This window comes from Notolabrus celidotus, chromosome 7 (assembly GCF_009762535.1).
Source record: "Notolabrus celidotus isolate fNotCel1 chromosome 7, fNotCel1.pri, whole genome shotgun sequence".
NCBI lineage: Eukaryota > Metazoa > Chordata > Actinopteri > Labriformes > Labridae > Notolabrus > Notolabrus celidotus.
Genome location: NC_048278.1, coordinates 7919896 through 7943136, shown reverse-complemented (window position 1 = coordinate 7943136; position 23241 = coordinate 7919896). Strand labels below are relative to the sequence as shown.

At 38.4% G+C, this 23241-nt stretch overlaps 3 protein-coding genes and 1 long non-coding RNA gene across 5 annotated transcripts; 2 read left to right on the top strand and 2 right to left on the bottom strand.

Annotated features, from left to right (window-relative positions):
- Positions 1 to 2479: 2479 nt before the first annotated feature.
- On the bottom strand, positions 2480 to 5313 carry LOC117815310 (nuclear factor interleukin-3-regulated protein-like). Its single transcript, XM_034686952.1, has 2 exons — positions 5131 to 5313; positions 2480 to 4468 (listed from the first exon to the last, which is right to left on the bottom strand). Exon 2 carries the CDS (start codon positions 4401 to 4403, stop codon positions 3165 to 3167), a length of 1239 nt encoding a protein of 412 aa, XP_034542843.1. The 5' UTR covers positions 4404 to 4468; positions 5131 to 5313; the 3' UTR covers positions 2480 to 3164.
- LOC117815311 lies at positions 5162 to 8367 on the top strand. Its single transcript, XR_004631792.1, has 3 exons — positions 5162 to 5375; positions 7360 to 7444; positions 7674 to 8367. It is a non-coding gene; the product is annotated as an uncharacterized LOC117815311 (long non-coding RNA).
- Positions 8368 to 13944: 5577 nt separating this feature from the next.
- On the bottom strand, positions 13945 to 15726 carry klf1 (Kruppel-like factor 1 (erythroid)). Its single transcript, XM_034688153.1, has 2 exons — positions 14842 to 15726; positions 13945 to 14729 (listed from the first exon to the last, which is right to left on the bottom strand). The coding sequence occupies exons 1-2, from the start codon at positions 15512 to 15514 to the stop codon at positions 14554 to 14556; spliced, it is 849 nt and encodes a 282-aa protein (XP_034544044.1). The 5' UTR covers positions 15515 to 15726; the 3' UTR covers positions 13945 to 14553.
- Positions 15727 to 20051: 4325 nt separating this feature from the next.
- c7h22orf23 (chromosome 7 C22orf23 homolog) lies at positions 20052 to 23241 on the top strand. 2 transcript variants are annotated; one of them, XM_034687221.1, is made up of 7 exons: positions 20052 to 20180; positions 21475 to 21575; positions 21722 to 21784; positions 22087 to 22260; positions 22425 to 22553; positions 22699 to 22799; positions 22978 to 23241. In XM_034687221.1, exons 2-7 carry the CDS (start codon positions 21482 to 21484, stop codon positions 23080 to 23082), a joined length of 666 nt encoding a protein of 221 aa, XP_034543112.1. In that variant the 5' UTR covers positions 20052 to 20180; positions 21475 to 21481; the 3' UTR covers positions 23083 to 23241. The 2 variants fall into 2 exon arrangements, with proteins under 2 accessions (XP_034543112.1, XP_034543113.1); XM_034687222.1 differs by lacking the exon at positions 20052 to 20180 and adding an exon at positions 20220 to 20336.

The window sequence follows — 23241 nt, the reverse complement described above, 5'->3', positions numbered from 1 at the left end:
TACCTAATTTCCTACTTCTTTACCTTCATCTCTCCTTCAGCGCGTAACGCCGTCTCTTTCACAGGGGGAATTTAATATCTAACAATGGCATGAATGAGTGCTGTATGTGTAACATGTTTCATATAAACAGATAGATAGATAGATAGATAGATAGATAGATAGATAGATAGATAGATAGATAGATAGATAGATAGATTTCTATAACAGAAATTAATATGAAAATATCTACCTGGATTAGATTATTCTGCAGAGACATGCATTTTGCATGAAGCTCAACACTTTGGAACAAATGACCAAACCAGCCTTTTTATTTCACAACCAATCTTGTTACACAATTTTTATTGGTTTTTGATATAATTTAAATGTGATAAGCCCTTTTTCTAACCTTTATGTTGCTGGTTTAAATCTCTTTGACAGAAAAATAAAGATTTTTATACTGATAGCCTCTTAGAGCACTATCCATCTGGAACAGACGGCACATCTTAAAGCTCTTTGTTTCCTAATGAAGTCCTCTTTGTGTTATTACTGTAAAAAACAACAACTATACTTTGATATATTGCTTTTTTACTGCTCTATAAATTATCTTCAGAAGGCTTTTTTAAGTTTTCCTCATCCTATATTTGAATTTTGGCACAATTTGCGAGATAAATCATAAAAAAAGCCTTTTTAAATTCCTCATCTGGCAGTTGAGTTGTTTAAAAAAAGTCTTACATAATGACAGTTTTTTTTTTTTAAATGTTAGTAAATTGTTTACATCAAGTCATTTGAATGACATTTTCTAATATCCCACAGACCATGTTGTCCTCGTCGACAACGTATTCCATGAGCTGTCTACATCATCCCTGTTTTGTGTCAAACACACATCCAGCTCCAACCCACTTTCTCACTCACATCCCTCCCCCCTGCTTTGTCTCAAACTCCACACTGCACCCTTTCACCACACACACACACACACACACACACACGCACACACACACACACACACACACACACACACACACACACACACACACACACACACACACACACATACATATGAGCACACACCATTATCATACCACCACCATTAGACCATGTTGGGGGAACGGTAGCCTTGAACTTGTCTAGCTCCTCCCCCCACCATTCCTCTGTGTTATTACCACCAACCCCCAACATGCTCCACCATCTATGTGTATGCAGGCATTCCCTTGGCAACAGTGGTGTGGTGGTGCCTGCCTAGCAACCAGAAGGCCCTCATGTCCTCCTGTATGGCTCATGGCACTGCATGGAGTATGCAGTATGAAGACTGTTTTCAGACAAAAGATTTAATTTTTAGCTCTTGCTGCTGCCTAAAGAAAGGATCTTTGCAGCCGAACAATCTCACATTAGTGTTTGCCCATGTAATATTATTATAATTTCAGAGTTGAATCATATATTTTGCATTTTAAATATAGATTTGCTTGTTATTTTGATTGAAGGGAGTGCTTGTTTTGCATTATGCTGCATGCATGTGGTCCCTCAGTGAGCACAAAGGAAGAGTGGATGTCTGTAGTAACACTGCTGGGAATGAATTAATAACTGAATGGGTCACAGTGATCCACGTTAATGAAAAGACTTGGCGCCACCTGGTGTTGATAAAAAATAACATAACACTGAAAAAGGACATTTTAATGAAAATGTTAATACAGAGGACTGACATTCAGTTCGGTGTGTTATATTCCTCCTTAGAAAATAATAGGATGTATCCACTGCAGTTTTCTGACACACTGCTGCTCCCAGATTTTTTTTTACCACAGCACCTAAACAGACTGCAGACTTGGACTTTTTCCAGGTGCTAATGTATTCCGAACCTGTATCCTTCAGTTCCATATGGGCCAATCAGTCTCCACCGCAGCTGCTTCGGTGCTAAAAATAGCTTTCATACTGCTGACGTGATAGATGACTCATGCAGAGTCTCACTCCTCTGCCTGCATCCTACACCACCCCACCCCTCTCTCCTCAGCAGCACTGTCCTGCACCCCTCTGCCCCGCTTATTTCAGTGACCTGGCTTCTAACTAAAAGGTGAGGGGTTTATGAGCACATGTGTGGTGTTTCAGATTTAAAGCATCTATTGGAGAAAGATCTTAAATATAATCCAAGTAGTGTCAGTTCAGTTAAAAATAAAATCTATGCATATTCAATGTCTTGCGCAGTGCACCTCCTCACTCCAGTCACTCACACTAGGTAACTCTCTTTGCTCTTGCTGGGTTAGTTTTTGTACTCAGGCCTGTGATGTAATACAAAATGCAGTTAAAAAATGCTGCAACCCCTCCTGCATATGTAGTTTATTAAAAGTTGTATCATTCATAAATACAAATCAGTGATGTGTCTTAGTTATGAATTTGTATAATTTCCAGACAGTATTAACAGCATGCTTTGCCACTGTAATGAAACAAATAAAGATGGTTTATTGCTGTTCATTAAATAAAGTTAATTTAATATAAAACATTTGCCACTCTCCACAATAAAATATGATTTTATTTCCAAATACAGTTTACCTCAATTTTCATTTTGGACAACAAAAACAACAACACATATGCAAGTATATTGCTTGCTTTGATGGCTTAGGTAAACCAGATACAGATACAGTAAACAACAGATACAGTAACACATAGAGATCATTCCTTAAACTCTAAGGTCATTCTTAACACTTCAGTTTTTCATGGAAAGCTTATATGTGTGCTTCTTTTCTCCACTGTAAATCTAACCAAGGTAACATTTTTATAAAGTGTTTGTGTTGAAAGGCCAACAATTTGTGTATTGTGCCAAGAAGACAAGAATGGCATTTTCAACATCAGTGAATATGGTGACACTGTGGTGCTGATGTGAGTTGAATCCCTAAAATGGCACTCCAGTGTTTGTGAGATTTCAGCATCATAGAGGGTCTGTTTAAACTTGTGAAATTCAACATACAAGACTTACACATAAGTCACCCTGAGTACATCTGTGTTGGTGTGCTGGTGTTTTAGTAACGTTATGCTGAAATAACAGGCTCAGTGAAACAGGTTTGTCACTTTAGAGGTAGCTATTTACACTGGTGCTGAACTGTCCTGTGAGACTGTGCAGTCTGTAAGAATCTTTGTTTGGATAGATGTAGTGTGAAATCTGCCTTTAATGTGGATTTCATCCTGTTGTGCTCAGGATCTTAGGGCCTGGTGAACATCTGCTGGGAGAAGAGCTTCTTGAGTTGAGCCACTTCCTGTGACAAACAGCTGATCTGAGATCTAAGATTGTTGTCCTCTGTTAAAAGATTGGTGTCCCCGGAGTTCTGCACAGTGTTATAAGATCCAGAGCTCTGATACTGCAGCCCAGGACCACCAGAGGTCTCCTCCCTAGACCATGAAGTCAGGCTCTCTGTCGGACTGACCCAGCCCACCTGCTGGTGGCACCTCTCCTGGATGTTTGGCCCCACTGTGGCTATGGGTGGTCCAGTTTGTCTACTATCAGAGGATGGAGATAAGTCCCCCCCTGGGCCTTTGAAACGGAGCTTGTGTGGGAGGCTTCTCAGACACTCAGGTGACTCTTGTTTATTTACATAGTGACTCTCTCTGACTTCCAGGGAAAGGATGTTGGTGTCATGGCACTGTTGTCCCGCTACCTGCTCCCTCGCAGAAGGCCCACCATGCTCACCCATTGAGTCATCCAAAAACATAGAGTGGGCGCCAATGTTTGAGGGACATGAGGTTGAGACGCCAAACTCAGATACACTTTGATTTGACGGAGGTCCAGCTCTCCTTGGGCCATGCATGGCTCCCTGCTGTAAAGGGTGAGGGTGGATGCTGTTGGTGTTGGCACTGGGCTGTGTGGTAGGGCTTGATAATCCATTATTTGGAGGCTGGTAGAAGTGTGTTGTATTGACTGTTGCACGGAGGGGTGAAGAAAGAGGCAGAACGGACATATTAGATGACTCTTTGACCAGGCCAAAACGAAACTTCAGAGCCAACAACTCGGCCCTCAGACGGGCGTTCTCCTCCAGTAGACCCAGAACTCGAGTTTCCAGCACCATGTCATTGGCTCTCCGTTTCTCTCTGGATCGCTTGGCTGCCTCGTTGTTTTTCCTCCTCTTGTCCCAGTATCCCTCATCTTTCTTCTCATCAGAGGTTAACTCTCGTTTGCCACGTGAACTGATGCCGCTGTCCTCATTGCAGATACCAGACTTAGCCTCTATGTTGGAAAGGCTGTCTTTACTTTTCAGGGCAAAGGTGTGACCCAGGAGGGTTCGGGCCAGCTGGCTTGTGGAGGTCAGGATGGAAACAGCCTCATCACTGAAGGACCCGACTTCTCCCAGATGCCTGGACTCCAGTCCTTCCGTTGGGGAACTGGAGTCAAGCAGCGAGGGCACAGCAAGGCCCTGAATCATGCCTCCTGCAGTCTGAGCTGTCATTTTCAAACACTCAGGGAGACACTTCAGGGAGCTGTGACAGGTGAAGTATGCAGTAATTCCGCCACCTAGTGGTGAAAAACAGAGGTGCATGTGTTTAGGTGACTATATGTTTACATGATTGCATAACTTTATATTTACAATAATGCTGTATGGCTGAATGTTGTGAAGTATTAAAACACTCAGAAGAGACCACAGACAAAGACATTTGAATAATAAGTCCAACTCTCTTATAGTAAAACAAATAATAAGTAATACATTTGATCAAAACAACAGAATTACAGACTTGTTACAATCGATGTCTTTTATACAATCAAATCTGTAATTCAGTATTGAGAGTTTTTGTAGAGACCAAATTATTACACATCGACTCATCATAGCATTAAAAAAAAGTGCAAGACCCAAACTCTTCGATTTTGTCTTTGAAAACTATTATTTTTTAACTTTGATCCAGGATTATCTTTAAAATCATAATCACGTAAATCACTACGTAACCGGACATTTGTATTTATTAATACTGAAGTACTTTATCAGGTATTAGAAGAGGGATGATGGACACGAATGATTCAGTGTTTACAAATGGACTTTCGTCTGAGTGTAAAATGAATACGTAAATAATGAACTTCCTTAAAAACTATTAAAAAGTTGTCAAAACACCAAAAACTATAAATAAAACTCTAGCCGTAAAATCATTCGTAAATCTCAGAAACCTGAAGGAAATATTACTTACAGATGAAACCGCAGCCGAGAGCTTTGATTGTTCTGTCCTGAGATAAAGAGAGAAGACGACGTGCTGCTCCACAAGATGTCTGGACGTTTCTGCTCCTCAGAAGCTCCGCATCTCTCTGTCGTGTCTGGGCCCGCTCATCGGTTCAGTCGGGGTTGGATCATCACCCCGGCTGACCCCCTCCACCCCAACCCACCCTCCCACCTCGTCACCCTCCCTCCTACCGGGAATTAAGGATCCTGAGCCGAGTAAGTGAACACGAGGAATATCAACATCAACGAGGACCTTAAAAAAAACCCAAAAAAAACCTTCCTATAAAGTTATTATGGTAACATATGTCCGTCAGTGAGCGCCCAGAAACCATGGTGCGTAAAATGAGACGTTTTCCTCAATACATGCACTCAAATCCTTCGACGAGTATGCCAAAAATGTTCATTTTGGAGTAATACACGTTCCAAAACAGTCTTTATTATATTTAACGCACAAGCAACGTATAGTGACAGTGGCAGCCTACTTGTATCGGTTATAAGTGACACGTGGCGCACTAGTAGTTAGATAACCAGCCAATGGTAGCCCACAACAAAAAAATAAAAACACTGTGTGGCCCATAGGGAGGAAATTTAATTTAGTACAGATAACCCACTGCAAGCTTTACAACATACATGTAGTTCTTGTCAGGCAAGGAAGGTACATAGATGTTGTTATAGTATTTCTTTGACTTCTGCTTTCCTCAGTCGAGAGCAATTAATGTCAGAAAGGACTAATGAATGAAAAAACTGTCTGAGACTTTAAACAGAAATATACCCCCCTTTAACAAGAATCAGAGCAAGTTAGATGCTGTAAAGCTGGGGTTACAGAGACAGCTAAGATTCAAAGGTACCCCTTTTTATTTAAAATCCAATTGAAGACAAAAAGTGCCAAGTTGTTGAGATATATCAGTCTGTAGCTACTAAAGTGGTGTAGCCTACTAATGTTACTGACCGTGTCTCGATGCTGACGCTCAAACTCATGAAAAAAAGATCATTTTTTACTGGGGCACCAGGATGACCTCATTCTTAGATAAACCCCTGCTACTTATATCCTTTAACAAAAAATACTTAACTTTTGCAGCTGTAGTCTATCTGGCTGTCTTGCTTAGTTTTTTTTGGCAGTTCCCTCAAATGACACAGTTGTGCCCTCTTGGATTCTTTTGTAGTAGATTTTGTATTAAATGCTTTTGCAGCATTTAAGATGTAATAACTTGTATCCTGAGGTGCTCTTCCAGTGGATAAGATTGAAAAATTTCCTTCTCAGAAATCTCAGATAAAACATAATAAGATGCATTATTGATCATTTGACCTGATACAATCTTTGGTTCTTATGCAAGGTTCATGACTAGATGTAATACTCTAGAAAGTTGGTCTTTCATTTTAGGGTAGAATCAGTTAACACAACGCTATCATTTGATCATTTACATGTGTTACATAACGCTATTCAGCTTATAAAATGACCACGTGAAAAAAAAACAGGTTCAATCTTACTTGAACGTGAGCTGTGCAGGAAGCAGCTTTCATTTTTTATGTATTCATATTTTGTGTTTTCAGTAAATTTCTAGCTCTAGCTGTCACATTAAATATTCATCAGAATGCATGTAATTTAGTGTTAACAGGCTCTAAATTCCCTGGGATGCCCATGACCATCAATTGTTCATCAAAAAGGTTAAAATTAAGAGTGAATTATTCCAATTGTATAACCTCTAGGCTACCTACAGTCCAGGTTGCCCACCTAAAATGTTTACCAGCCCACTCTTATTTGTGACATGCTAGAACTTGGATGATAATGATAATGATAAATGAGTGCCAAGGACATAAAGAAAACTGAAGAACTTAAAAAAAATGGTCTTCAAAACGCTAGTAGAGGCAGATCTTTGTTGATCAGAACCTTCTGTGCACTATATGGCATACAGCAGGTGCCTTTTTTAAATCGCTCCTGCAACTAAAACAGCCTGAGTATGACACAAGTAAAAACCCTACAGGTTGTGTGGAGTGATATAATCTTTTGCTCAGGTTAATTGATTGAATTGTTGAATTAACTCTGAAAATAAAATATATATAAAAAAGAGCATGCAGGTATCTCGAATGCATGCTTAATGTATAAAATGTATTTCTTGTAAAGTTCATATGGCACAGATCATTGCTTATTTAATGGCTCAAATGTACTGGTTCTCTTCTTATCACTCTTTTTACATCACAGTGTTAGATGAGGTCATGCACTCCACAAAAGCCTGTGTGTACAGCTATCATGGTGGCTAATGTCGTCCTTATTTGCCCTGGTACAGGTGAGCACCCATAACAAGAAGTTCAAGTTAAACCCTTTACATAGAAAATATGTGTTGTGTCTTTACACACCTTGTGTCTTAACAAACACTGAAACAAATCAAAATGAGGTTATATAATTTTTTTCATTACAACACTGGATTGAAGGCATACCTGGTGACACTGTCAGAGAACAAACGTGAGGTTATACGAGGTCACTCATTCAGTATTCTCCTTTATCTTCTTTTTCAGAGACGGTTGACCTCACTATGTCAGGAAAAAGAAGCCAACTGATGTGTCACTACACCTGTGACCAAAAATATTATATAACTCTTTAAGTCAAATGAGGAATGTAAAGATACCTGTACACAGGGAGTGAGTCCCTTGAATGCCACTTGATAGTGTGAATAGAAAAGGGCGCTGTTATGTAATACGTACAGAGAGAGAGAGAGAGAGAGAGAGAGAGAGAGAGAGAGAGAGAGAGAGAGAGAGAGAGAGAGAGAGAGAGAGCATTTGAGGACTGCTTGGTGCTGAAAGTTCAATCGGGGTGAAAGCAGAGAAAAAAGGCACATTGTTCCCTAAGCGATCTGTTGGACAGTGAAGCTTCCTCCCTGCACATGGAAACACTTCACACTGGACTTCTTTGTATCTGTATCAGACTCTCTGCTTTTTATTCTTAAACAAGCCAACAGCTAACAGCTAACAGTTTCTCATTGTTTTATTTATACAGATCTTTTTGGGACAATTTCATAACAACATTGTCACTGTGACCTGAGCAGATTAGATCATACATCTTGGTGAAAAGCAAACTTTACTGCATCAGCTGAGAGAGCTAAGATGAAGCAATTGATTTCAGCTCCTTCATGTTTTCATCAAAGTTAACCTCATTTTGGAAATTACTGCTCAAGATATTCTATTAGCAAAGAATCACATGGTTACACTGCAAAAAGCGTCTTTCTCAACTAGAATAAACTAGAATCTTATTTTGTTCAACTCTAATTAAAAAACTAATGAATTCCTCTTTGAGTTTTAAGTTGTTTTGGTTAGTAGGTTGTCTTTGCCATGCTTACCATATATGTTTTACACTTTTAAGTGCTGAACTCTCATATTTTTCTACAGTTATTTAGATGGTAAACAAAGTATTGAACAAACAAAATGATACATTAGACTCAATCTGTAACAGTGGGTGTGTTTAAAGTGTCAGGATAATCCATTAGAATGAACTTGAGTTCAGTTTGGACCAAAGTGGAGGACCAGTTGACATAACTTCTTTGAAACAAAAAAAGTGTTGATGTTTTTGAACTTACCTTGAAACTATGGCAATTTTGTGCTTACGACACATATTCATCCTGGATTAATAATCATCTAGCTGAGGTTGAAACAAACTGTTCCCTGCTCTCCCCAGCTTCCAGCTCCAAGCACAGAGGAGAATTCACTGTGGCTGCCAAACTTATAAAGACTCATGTAGAGCCTGCAAGATCCAGTGTTTCTTCAACGGGCTATCAAACAAAAATTTCATTGCAACACCCATTGGTCTCTAAGAAGGTCTGATTCAAAGGCAACAAAAATGAAACTATTCTTAATTTCAGGCAAATCATCAAAAATGAAACCTTTAGGATGATATTATTTAATGTCATCCCCATCCCCATATCCCCATAAAGAAGATACATGAGATGGAGTAAGAAGAAGATATTAGTGTTGTGGAGTCGTGTGTTTCCATTGTGCTATTTGCGATTTCCGATTTAAAATTTACAATTTACAATTTACGAATTCGGTCCTAATTCAAATTTTGAATTTACGTTACCCCATCGATGAACATGTAATGATAATGTCTTGTGAAATGCATCAACACAGGACGACAAACAAGACAGACCACAACTAGTATGAAGGGAATATTTTTTAAAAAATGCACTTTTTACTTAATCAAACGTCTTCTTTATACAAATATATAACAAATCAAACTAATTTTTAAGACTTAAAGGACTCAATCACTATTCTATGGTGCATGAAAAAATGCTATATAAACACAAAATGTGTTCTAGAAAGAACAAAACAACATTTCAGATTTAATTTAGGGCATGTTTCACTTTATTAGACAGGAAAAGGCATCAGTGTGGACATGGCCAGGATTCAAACATGAAAACGATGCGATTACGACTGTAGCCTCTGTTTTAGCACCATTAAAAATAATTTGGCAATTAACTTCTTCAACAACTACTTTTAAAACTATTTATTCCCATGAGAACAATAACTTTGTTGCCACAGTATTTCAATGTTGAATAGTTTCCTACTTCTTGGATGAAAAGAATTCAGGCTGAAGAGGATGAATAGTAACTTATCACTTCATGAAATGGCTGTTTGAGGGTAAAGACCAGGATGCAGAGTAAAGCTATAAGATTAAGGTTATGTAAGCAAGTATTAATGTTGTTGTGATGATGCCAAACGTAGACAACGACAGTCAGTTTACTATTCCCAAGAAGTACTTTTCATCCTGTGAGACACTTGTACCACTGTTGCTCAGAAGGAGCTTCATCAGGCTTCAATTAATTAGACTTTAAATAAAATGAGACAGAAACAGACAGTGTATGTTATAAAAGAGGCTGATATAAGTAGCAGCACTTTGTGGTGGAGGTTCCCAAGTGTAATAGTAAATCATTACAGTACCTTTTATGGTTAAGGTTCAGGGCTATTGTGCAAATGAAGGTGGAGTGTATCAGATTCTTGAAAATGAATGCAACTGAAGCAACTGACTGCCGGAGCACAGAACAGACAGTGGCCTTGTGTGACTCTATGTGTTCACACAAGTTCAAATCAGGGGAAATAACCCCTCCTCCTTTTCCCTCTCTTTCTTTTTACATCACTCGATCCACTTGGACCCACACTCAACAGCCTCAGTGCTGCAGCAGCTTTCACCATTCTAATCCTCGTCCTGCTTGTGGACAGAAAGCCAGGATTCTAATTATGTGAGGTTGTATAATTGAAAACAATCATCCACACACAATTGCTGTTCATTGAATTAGTGACTCAAGACTTTGCTAGAAGTTATAACAGACAGTTTTACAATCAAATAAGTTCACCTCCATTTAGAAATCCTCACCTCTGCTACCATATGGAGCGATGTTTGGCTGTTCAAGTATGCAACTCACACAAAATACAAAGTCGATACATGCAAATCTCTTCTGTCCGACTGGTGTCAGCGCTGCCCTGAAGTAGCTAGATAAGAGAAAATCCATTTATAGATGCTCACTGAAGAGTCAGTGCCCTTTGAATATTAATGCTATAGCATACAGTGTAGTGATTGGTGTCTGAGTGAGGGTTTCTCTGCGACTGTGTGTGACAGATGTTTGTTTGTTGAACTGAAGTGGCTCTGCGTCTGCGTCAAATATGTTCCAACTTCCTTTCAGTGACTCTGTTGTTTGGTTGAGTTAACACACTGCTGCCTGTCACTGGGTGTTACAGCATGTCTGTGCCTGTAGGACAAAAGAACGATACAATGTTTAAGGAAGCTGCATAGAATTGACTATAATGTGATGACAGCTGTAAGTGTTGCCCTTGTTATAAAACTCATGACAGCTGTAACTGCTTGGTCAAGGATTTCCAGGATATGGATTTCCAGCAAATACCAACAATAACCAGCCAATTGCATACTGATAAGATTACTGATATATGGTTTAATAACGTAATATGGACTATCTTTAAATAGCTCTCTCTCTCGTCTTGAGTCAATCACTCAAAGTGCTTTTACATTACATGTCACTTTCCCCATTCACACCATAATTATACACTCATGGCAGAGGCTGCTAAGAGAGACAAACATATAGTGAGCAAATATGTATATATATCGACACTCTGTGATTACTTATTCTAAGTGAAATCCCTTTTGTTAACACACAAAAGGCAATGAACTCATTTTAATACTACATGGAAGATACATTCACTTTTCTACAGTATCTAATTAATGCAAACTGGATCTTTGATTGCTAACTAGGGAACATTTTTGTGCTTCCTGACTCATAAAATGGTCCAATAAAGAAAACAATAAGAACAGATCTTTATTACCATTGTTATAGATAAAAGGCAATAAAGTTTAGTAGCTGCTTGGCAGTGGTAGATAAAGCACAAAACATTAAAAGCATCAAAACTCAGTAGTCAAAAAAGCCCAAGAGTAAATCAGCCAATTGTGCTCTCTCTATTAAATCTTACAACTAAAACATTCAGAACATTTAACCTACAAGTCTACAGAAATAGTGTAACTTTCTATCAGTCAGTAAATACATGCTAAACATTGCAGTTAGAATTGTTCCTGCATCACTGTGATTAGATTTAAATTCTCAAATAGGTTACAAACATGACAATACTTCTGCTTTTTTCCACTTTGATCAGTTTCTAGCGCTATGCTCCTCTGCTCTAACAGAAAGGACACTCATAAATATTTAATGGTTATATATTTTGTGTCTTTGTCATGCTTCAGTGCTTGTTTTGAATATTTCTATAATTGCGTAAGGGCTGCACAGTACCCTCTGTGGAGGTAAAGTATTATGTAAACAGGGAAGGAGGAACTAGAAAGTGGAACTAGAAATGGGATTTGCTTAAGAGTTTGTTTGTTCTTTTTGGGGCATTGGAGGTCAGAACTCTGTCCTCATGTCACCTCGAAATCCCAAATCACTTACCCTTGAACACTGTGCCTTAAAAAAAAGACACCGCAGTTGAAGCCTCATGGAGGTTTTGTGGATTTAGCAGCTGATGTGTGAGGGCTTGTTGTGTGAGCACAGTCTCATTGGATAATTGATTATCAACGGTGTCAGCAGCACTGCATTTACCAGGAAAACTTGGCGTGTTTATCCAACTTTGAGTGGAGTGCTGAATTGTTGGCGATGTGAGTGTGTAGTGTTATGGTCACGCTCCCTTCACATCCTTACGTCTGCAGTTAAACCATCACAGCCACACTGGTACAATGAAAAGTAAAAATTAATCACCAGACCAGGGTGCTCATAATTCCTTCTTCGTAACAAGTAGGAATGAATAGAACCTATTATACCTGCTGTGACCCTTTTAATTCTTTCGCCTTAAAACTCGTGAGAAATTCTTAAAGGGGCATTCTAGCAACCAAGTGTGTTGCGTATTGATAAAGAATTAAGTCTTTTTAGAGACGGATGAATTCATGAAAGGTAAACATGAAGGAAGCAGAGGACGAGAATCTTAACCGCAGTATGAATTATGGTCCAGAAATGTCTGAATACAATCCTCCCCATTATGCAACACAAAGATGTCTTTTATGATGTTACACTTGAACCGTACAATACATGTGAAAATTAGATAAATTCCCTTATATTAGGAAATCTAGACAAAAAATATGTAAAACTGGTTGAGCGTCTCCCTTTTAGGTAAAATAAAGTGAAAACATCTAACCTAGATTAGTGATGCTTAGTTCTTTATCAAACCACTTAGCATGATTTATACAAACAGGTTTAAATTATGTGGCTTAATGTGCTGTCTAATTGTCTGTCCCTCTCTCTATGTGTCTTCTGAGGGTATACATGTGCATATATGTGCGTACATGCGTGTGCATGCGTATGTGAGAGAGATGGGAGCTCCATAATGTGATGACCGCCTCCATCATCTGACATAATCAGGATGAATCAGTGAGTGCTCAGTTGCATAAGCAGATTCTTGTCCTGACCTCACCCTCACCCAGATTAGAAACACTGTAGACAAAGCTGCCAACAGCCGGCTGATACCAGCCTGCAGGCATGTCTGATGCAATAACCAAAGGTGGCCCCCTAAAGGCCAGAGAGCGACATTACACCTAACTCCTCCTATTTCTCAGTGAAAACTGTGGTGAGGAACTCGTATTTAGTGTATATCTTGGTGACCTCTGATGACAAAGCAGTACCTCTCATGTCTGTCATGATTATGTCGACTACATGCATGATTAGTGTTTTCTTGCTTTTGTCTCTTTTTATGAAACTTACTATGAAACTTTGTTCTGGAACATGTGTCGCATGCCCTGAATCACCTTGGTAGCAGCAGTTACAGGCTTTAAAAGTTAATAGTTAAAATATCCTTAGAGGTAACTGATCATTACCCTGTCGTTTGTAGCTATTCTGTGGCGGTTTGTTCTGTGCTTTTGTGTTTTGTGGTGAGTGTTGTGGGAAAAAAATGTCATTGTACAACCTGACCTTTTTATATACTATTGACTTTCAATAAAAAAGACCATTGAAAGAAAGAATATGTCCTTATGAGAGCTTTAACTTTGTCCTGTCATGTGACAAAGATAAAAGTATTAGGCTTCATAGAAATACTGTGGTGAAAAGATCTCAGCTCTTACTATGACTGCTGATTCACTTCTATAAGATATGTTAAACTCCACACTGTGATGGTGCACTATAATCAGTTTTACAGCATTATAGGTCTTTATTAAAATTATGACATGGAAAACATCTTAGACTTTAAAACACTCTTATAATAATATAAAAGGAATTACATTCTGTTGACATAAAAGGTTAATAAATATGTTGCTCATTGTAGATGCTAACTGTAAAAGCTTTATTATCAAAGAGTATGTACAGTTTTGAGTTCTGCTTGACGACAGACACAAAAGCTCAGTTTTCTATAAATTAAAAAGCTTAAACAATAACAAATAAAGTTAAAGTTGTTTATATTACAATAAACATTCTCAAGGTTCTCAGAGTAATAAGACAGAGATATCAGATCACCTCAGCATTGATGCACCTAAGCACTGATGCCAAGCAGACATGACTTTGTTCAGCGTGCCACATGATCATACAGAATAGATTATTATTGTATTGTATAGCTTCCCATATTACTCACATTTAATGACAGGTCTTTTAGTGTTTAAGTCTGCTGTCTACATGCACACAGTGTGTACAGTGTCTGTCTCTGTGGTCCTTACTGCCAAAAGAAATCTGGTATTACATTAAGGATGTGTTGGTCCTCACAAAGCATCCTTCTGTGAGAGGATAAGTTTAGTATTTTAGCCTTATGTGATTAGGTCTGTATTATTAACCAGAGTTAAATATGAACTTCAAAGTATATCAAGGTCATCATAATCTTCTACCTTTAATTCTCCTGAGTAATTGGCAGTGTTTTGTATGCATGTATGTGTTTGTCATCATATGTGCCTCTTCATGTGCAGAGCCAGGTGGTCAGAGCGGGAGAAGGCCCTCTGGCACAGCAGACACTGGTAGGGCTTTTGGCCTGTGTGCTTGCGGTAGTGGCGTGTCAGCTCATCTGAGCGGGCAAATTTCCAGCTGCAGCCCTCCCATGAACAGTGGTAAGGCTTTTCTCCTGAAGAGGGAAAAAAACCCTGATAATTAATACCAAGATAAAACATGAATGTTTATTTTGAATCTGCAATAGTTGTAGTAGTTTAGTTGCTTCTGTGCTCAATGAGGAGTACCTGTGTGTGTACGGAGGTGAGCCTTGAGGTGTGAGCTCTTGGTGTATGTCTTACTGCAGCCTGGGTATTCACAGCTGTGGATGGCAGGCCTCTTTTTCCCTGTAGGCCTTCGGCCTCGCTTCCCCTCCATGCCACCAGGGGGCAGCTGTGGGCTGATCAGCATGGGCTGCTGGTGAAGGGGCAAATTACCAGTGGCCTGGCAGTGGGCATAGTCACAGTAAATGTTGCCATTGTGGTTAAAGTGAGGCACGTAGCTGTAGTGTCGGGGGTCAGAGGTCACAGCTTGTGGTGAAATGAACCTACTGTCATGAAAGGTAACCATAGAGGGCCGGGGATAGTAAGGGTTAAAGTCACATGAAGAGACTTCAGTGTGGTTGCCTCTGCTGTGCCTCTCCACACTGCCACCTTGGGAGAAGCCAAACTGATCTGCATTGGGAACACTGGGAAATGAGGTCAGCCCTGTCTGGTCGTCGTGATAACCATGTTGGTAGAGCTCTGGGCGTACCACCGCTGTTGTGTCAGGAAGGGAGAGGAGCTCTGCCATGTGGCCGCCACAGTTCACCTGCAGATGGTCCTGTCCTGGTTGGTCCTTAAACAAAGCTGCTTCATGATATGCTTTGTTTGGATTTAACTGTGTGTTTAACTGTGGGAGCTGTTGGTCATTGGTGTCCATAGAAGGATTGAGGTCCGGTGATGTGCTGCTCCAATCAGCCAGCAAGAGCTCAATATCCCAGGATACCTGGCTATCATCATCCAAGAGTTCTTCTGTCACTCGTTGAGAGACCTGCAGCTGCTCGGAGCTGTTTGGTGACAGTTTGTTGCTCAGAGAGTCCAGAGGAGGAGAGTCCCCCTCAGACTGCCACACCTGGGTGATGTTGGATAGTATTGAGAAGAGATGGACAAAAAGGAGTACATGCTTTTAAAATCAAATTCCTGCAAAGTGCTTTTACATCTTAAGACAGATACAATTTTTAATGCATCTCATACATAATAGTGACAATTATAGATGAGGCTCAAGTGTTGTTGGTCACCTCAATGCTTTTAACACATATCCAATGTCAGTGATGAACAACATCTACAGTCCTTATTTTTGTGTACAATTTTCCTGCTTTATGTGAAGCTTCAACTGTTCATGTTATCGGTAGAAACCCAGTTATGCAAGGATTTTTGTAGTGAAAAGACCCTAACTTAAATACACATACATGGTTTGCTGAAATCAGACAGCTGTAGCACCATTTTAGATTCAGTGAAACTTTAAATATAACCACAACAAGGACCACCAATCACCATCAGTGATTATTGTTTTCAGCATAGACATCTTGATTATGTGTACAGTGGAAGACTTATTAGTCATATTAGATTGACATGGGAGTCTAGACTCAAAAAGATAAAACCTGTCATAGAAGACAATAATTGACTAAGTGAAAAGGATGCCAGCTTTCTCCCTGCAGATCTACATACAGCAGATCTACACAGTTCTCTTTGAAATACCTAAGTGTTACAAGCACAAGTGGAATTGTTCTCAGGAGCTTACACTACTGATAGCATGGTTTTTTAACAAACTTTAAAACTAACACTGAAGGATGTGACTCTGCTCTGTAATTCCACAACATTCAAATAAAAGGCATTTTGCTGTAAGCTCCACTTTTGCAGGATACCATGCTACTCTCAGATGCAATTGTATAAAATAGTAAAGATGTGCAAATCTATTGGCTTTAACTCTTAAAAACCAAGGCCATGCATACATGGTTTGTAGCAGGTGTATGGTAAGGTTAGAATGTGATAGTTACATGAGATAACACTTACGTTTTCTGCACTGTGTAGGAACACAGGAACATGACTTTCATGAAATTCTTAGATATAAAATTAGATTTAGCAGCTATCAGCTCTTCATGTCAGCAATTTGATCACCAAAAGACAAAAGACACTGATCTAAATAACTTTTTTTTTCTGTCACTATGAAGGAAAACAGTGTTTCAACAGAATACTTACTTTCATATTGTCACTGAGATGAGCAAGATTGGAGAAGGAGCTGAAGGATGGGAGCACCGTCTGTGTAACAGCCATCAAGTAGTTTGAAATTACGTAGATTGACCTCGAAAGTCACAAAAATGAAATTTCTTTTTTGCTTTGCTGTCTTATTTATTTCATAACATTATTATTTTAAAGCCCACTTACAAAAAGTCAAAATCCAGCTAACCAGACCACCCCACACTAAAAGGCCACAGAAACAGGTTTTTAAAACTGTCTCTTTCTCTCCATTCCTCCCCGTCTCATCCCTATCTCTCCCTCCCCTCTCTTGTCTATCTTTGTCAGCTGCAGGTCTAACTTCAAATCTCTCTTTCTCATGTAGGTTTTGACCGTTAGGAGGTGGAGCGTAGGCATCAGTTACGTAGCTGTCCCCTTTTTCCCTTCAAAATTATTCAATTACAATCAGTAAAAACTTCCTCGATCTCACCTCAAACTCACCGTCTATTTATTTTGTGGGTTTAGGAGTAGAAGGTATCTCTGAAAAAACCTCCTGAGCAGTCATGTGCACATTGTCTCATTAAATGCTCTCTCTATATATCCAGACTAATACTTGGACATATCATGGTAATGGCCCAATAAAACCCCAGTTTTCTTTTGAATTTTTTTCCCCCATCCCTTTACTGGACCAGGTTCCAGGGTCTTAGTATTGGCATGAACTTTTAAAGGGTTACACGTCTAAGTTTTCCTTGTGATCCACTTTAAATGGGAAATAAAGTAATTAAAGTTATATCGTAGTTATTGCAGGGTGCTTTAATGTGCTTTAATTAATTCATGTTATAATAGAAAATAATACAAGAACAAATGTGGTGAAATTATACCTTTTCATTAGAAGTAAACATTTTCTATAGATGGAAAAAAAATACACCAGGGCACATTAATAGATTACTACACAGTATAAATTCCAAGTATGTATTAATATTGAAAAAACAATGTAGTTATGAATTAGATAAACTGGTCAAGCCACTACATAATGTACAATACTGCAAAAGCGCACCCTCACCCGGTAGAGTAATGGTGGCTCATGTCTGTCCGACATGGCACAGAGGGTTAATGTGTTTAGTATAAGTTCTGTGTTTGAAAAGATATAATGCTCCATCAGAAAGAGATGTCATGTATTTTTCTATCATTTTTTTTACAACACTACTTCTAAGTATTTAATGTTTATAGAATACATTTAAAAATATTAGTAAATAATATTTATCAGGAGTTTGTTTTTAAGTCTGAAATTAAAATCTCATCTTTTGTCGAGTGAATAGTCGTAGTTCACCACACACCCCACACTTGACTTTCCAAGTCGGCCTCTGTCTCAGTGAGGGCCTTCAACTCTGACTTTTGAGAAGACCTGTGTTGAAGGTGATTATATTCTGGCTGCTGTTTATCTGTCGACATGTGTGAGAGACAGGCTGCTGTCTTCATAAAGATAATGAACTTCTGACTGCTGCCGATCCATGATGACTTACCCACCACTGATAAACACTCTCTCTTTCCCTCTTAGACACAACTACACCAGACACAAAGCTGTGGTGGCTGTTTTTCACAAAAACAAAAAAATATAAAGATTTAAAAATACAATGTGAATGTATTTAAGGTTAATAGCTGTGCCTTTAGCAGAAGAATTTCCATCCCAGGGCCTTGGAGTACATTGGGGTTTTGTGTGTGTGTGTGTGTGTGTGTGTGTGTGTGTGTGTGTTTGTGTGTTCATAAGACAGAAAACTTGGAAGACGAAATGATGTGCACTCTAAGCTGTGCCCTACATAATTAAATGTATTTCCTTTACAATGTTGGATAAAGGCCCTTAAATGTTAAGATAAACATTTTAAAAACATAAAATACAAAAAATTATGAGGGCTTCGATACAGAGCCTCTCAAATCTCTCCTAGATAAGAGGGTTTCTTTCTTTATAATTATCATTTTATTCCATTACATTTTAATATGAAGGAGACAGACATTTAATATTGTGTTTTTTTTTCTTTTTAAGGCCACGTTTACACCACATACAAAAATCATTGAACATTACGTTGAGTTCAGAGCTTGTCTTCGTAAATTTGGTTCTGGCATGTGTATTGAACTACAAATATTTGTGTATGTTTACCATGAGTATTGATTGAAGATGCAGTATAACCAAGACTCTGTGTGACCATCTAGTGGTGGTATGCTGTAATTGTGTTTGGCTCTTGAGAAAAAAAGAGGAAGGTTTTTAAAAGAATAATAATAATAATAATTATAAAAAATATATATATAGCACCTTTAAAAAAACAAATGTTTACAAAGTGATTTGACAAACAAAACATGGTTCAAATAACAAAATAAACCTTTTGACAGACAAGGAGGAGGAATTTTAACAATGCAAAACAGAATACAACGTGAGGTTAAAAAGAATACAAGTTACTAAAACAGAATGAAGTGTTGTGGCAATAGACCAATAAATCATAGTTTAAGAGGTTTTTCAAAGATAAATAAATAAAAATTATTAAAATGATAAGTAAATAAAAGCATTAAAGCTGCTGTTGGTAGTCACGGAGTAAACATCTTTTCAAAGAGAGGGACTTTGAATGCCAACCCAACCCCTCCTAACCAGATTTCCTCTTAGCACCCCAACACAGATCGGCATGTGCAGTCATGATAGTGCCGGACTCATAACCAATCGGAGAACATAGTAGGGGCCGCCCCTTAACCAATCAGAATGGAGGATTGGAGATTAACTATGATTGGTCCGTCATAACGGGAACGAGGGGAATAATAACATTACTTGATACAAAGGCATTGGAAAACGCAGAGATTTCGCAATAGTCTCAAATTACTCCACTTACCGATGAGTTCTCATGGGTATTATGAACTTTTCTCCAAACCCAGCAGAAAAAAAGTAACGTTTTATACACCATTCCTACCAACAGCAGCTTTAAAAGGACATTAAAATAGTTTTTCAGAATAACGGGACGACATCACATTGGGAAAATTAGAAAAGTGAAAAGGATAGATTAGAAGCTTCAAAATAATACATGAAAAAAATGTAAACAATAAATAATCAAATGAAATTGAAAACAACTAATTAGTTTGACAGAAACTTAAACTTAATAATAATAAAAAGAAGTCAGTGTCGTACAAAATGTGTAAACGATTCTATTGATATTTAACTGTATAGGTTTTTTTTAAAGATACTTTGCGTTTGGGACAAAAAGGTTTTTTTCGCTTTTTCATAGACGTGCTTCTAGCAACAGTGTTGCTATGTCAACAGAAGCTGATGTAAACACAGGAAGTAGAACGAAAACATCTTTTTAGGGACTTCTGATAAGACAACAAGTGTCAGAGTAAGTTGTCTCATTTTTTTCGTTTACCCATTTTTATTTCAGTCTACTACTTATTCCTCTTGTTTTTTTGTTAACGCTAGCCATCAGGGAACAACGACACGAATGTAGCCCGACACTGACTAACCTCTGTGGGCCAAATGTTTTAGCTACAGCCCCGTGAGTGTGTCTGTGTGTTGGTGTATTATATTGATTGATGATTGTCAATAACTTTTATTTGAATGTTGCTTTCAGCTTTGAATTAGAAAATCTCCCCATGACATCTAAAAAAATAGTTCAGCTGCTGTTGACCTAAGTAAACTGTAATTCAACACTTCCGGTGTAGCTTTAAAGAATTATCACCACAGCCTGTCTTTCTATTACTTGATGGTAAATGTGAAGTGAAGTGGTTATAACCCTGATGGTTATCACTTGTATGCAGAGGTGAGTAGAGTAAACCATAACAGTGCTTAAGTGAAAGTGCTGTATTGTATTGGAAACGCTAATAACAATGTGAAGTGTACACTGCCTTTAATAAGGTGACATAAAGCCGCCCCCACCCTCTGGAACTCTCTCCCCCCCACACATCCGTGCTTCTGACTCACTTCTTTCATTTAAGAAACAGTTAAAAACTTACCTTTTCAAACAGGCATTCCCCTCACATTAATTTTTCCAACTCTTCTCTTGTCGTCTGCTTGTCTTGTATGTCTTTATTTGTATTTATTTATTTATTTGTAAAGCGTCTTTGAGTTATTTAAAAGCGCTATATAAAACTTAGGTATTATTATTATTATTATAAATAGGAAAATGCCAAAATGAATGCTGTTAGGCATGGTTTACTTTCAAGCATTAAAGTAAGAGGAGCTGCACTGTGCTCAAACTAATGTAGCCACTTTCATTTTTTAAAACAAGCTGAAACTTCAAACTGTGTCTGAGATGTCATCAGAACACAGGAGATTTAATGATATATTAATCTATAATACTCCATCATTCCAATAAAAAAAGATATCTATGGCTTCCAAACGTTCTTTTTTTAACCTTTAACTTATTTTCAGTACATCTTACTTAAAAACATAACTTGAAAATACTAATACATTGAACACTAAAGTGTTTAAAAAGGCTATGAACTCAGTCCTGAAGAATCTCTCTGAGGTGACTGTTGAGCTTCAGAAGCTGCTGTTTTTGTTAGCATGCTACCTTTGTCTTATAAGTTACTTTAGATTACTTTGCAACATTTCTAACATGCTTTTTAAGATTTAATGTTACCAGTATGATCCTTAGCTTACCTAACTGATTACTAACTATGTCTATCTGTAAGGTTGCAGATGGAGGCCTCGGCACAGAACAGACTTGGGGGGGGACTGTGGAACAACCCCAGAGCCACCCAGTACAGCAGAGAGACCCAGGATCTGCTCAGATGTGAGATAATATTCCTGTTGATGTTCTAGTGTAAAGGGTAGACAAACACAGAGATTTTGTGTGTATGTTTAAGTAGACACTCAAAGTTGTTTGCATTCATATTGTGTAAACAGTGAAATGTTAATCCTCTCTCTCCTGGTGCTCAGTGATGATGCAGGAATCAAAGCTCAACAACCTGCAGAGAAAGAAGATTAACGAATGCCTGCAGAGTAAGTTTACTGTTAAATTCAAGATAAATATGTATTGTAAAAAATATTTGAATGTGGCAACACTGATTTTTGATCCATCAGATCCAGAATATTGCAAAAAATATTTTATATTGTGTGCTAAAAGTGGCCTTCTGGTAATTCCTACCGCTATATAAGAACAATAAGCTGACCTAGGATACTGTGAGAGTGAGCTCTCTCTTGGTTTTGCTACTACACTTCCCTCAACACATACTGTATCTGAAACATTCAAAGTAACCAATTGTTTTACTTTTACACACTTTTCTTGTTGCTTTCCCCCACAGATGGAGCAACACTACCACTCACCTCTGATCCCACATCATCATCAGCTCTTCCTCAGGCTAAACCCTGTAAATCTGTCAAGAAATGCTTCTCAGGCAAGCCTCAGAGACGAAGTGCTGAATCCTGTCGTTCTGGGGACGGATATACAAGAGAAAAGTTCCGTCCTGGTCCTACAAGTATGTGTTTGAAGCTGATATGGTCTTTAGTTGCGTTGTGACAAGCCTATATTTATATCAAATTAAATATACAGTTTTCATCTAGGAGTTTGGGTAATCATTTGTGATATTTCTTCTTGAGATGTATTCTTATACCTAATTTTTTCCCCTCCATTTGATCGAAGGAGACTTAGAGAAAGAGAAGAGGAGGCTTCAGAATATTTTGGCAACCGGACAAGAAGAACCAGAGGCTGAATCGTCCCAAAATGATTCAGCAAGACTGAACTCGGAGGAGAAAGACAGATTTGAAGAAGGTGAGGCTGACTGCAGCGTAACAGATGATGTAGAAAAGTGAAAGAGGACACACAACATTAGGTTGTTTTGTTGAAAAGCTTGATTCATTATGCTAAGCTTGACTTTAGTGCCTTTTGTTAATAATCACCACTTTGTCTTTTGTAGTGCTGGATGAAATAGAGGAGAGAAGAGAGTTTCTGGAGCATATGGCCTCTCTGGGCCAGGAGAAACCATACATTAACCTCATCAACACAGAGATATCACAGGTAATCAAACAACGGTTTAGTTTATTGTGTGTATCCTTCTGTGTTGGGTTTTGAGTAGCTTCTAGAAACACTGATTGATTCATCTTAATATAAGCTCCATGGGCATTTAATTTAAGATTTCATCAAAGTTACCAGAAAGGCCAAATAAAGTTCTGTCTCACTTTGACTCCAACAACAGAGAATTCAGGAACTGAAGGTGTTGGAAAAGGCACAGAGTCCAGAGATGGATGCTGTGACGTCTGAGAAGAAAGAGGAGATTGCAGATCAAAAGCCGGGGACTTAAAGAGACAGTGACAGAGACTCACTGCCACCGACTAGAGACATGGAAATACTTCAATGTAATGTGACGTAATAATATGTCATAGCTGATCAGCAACACTCGACTTCATAAGCCTTCAGTTTTGAGTGTATCTGGAAATTAAAACAAAAAAAAAGACATGAA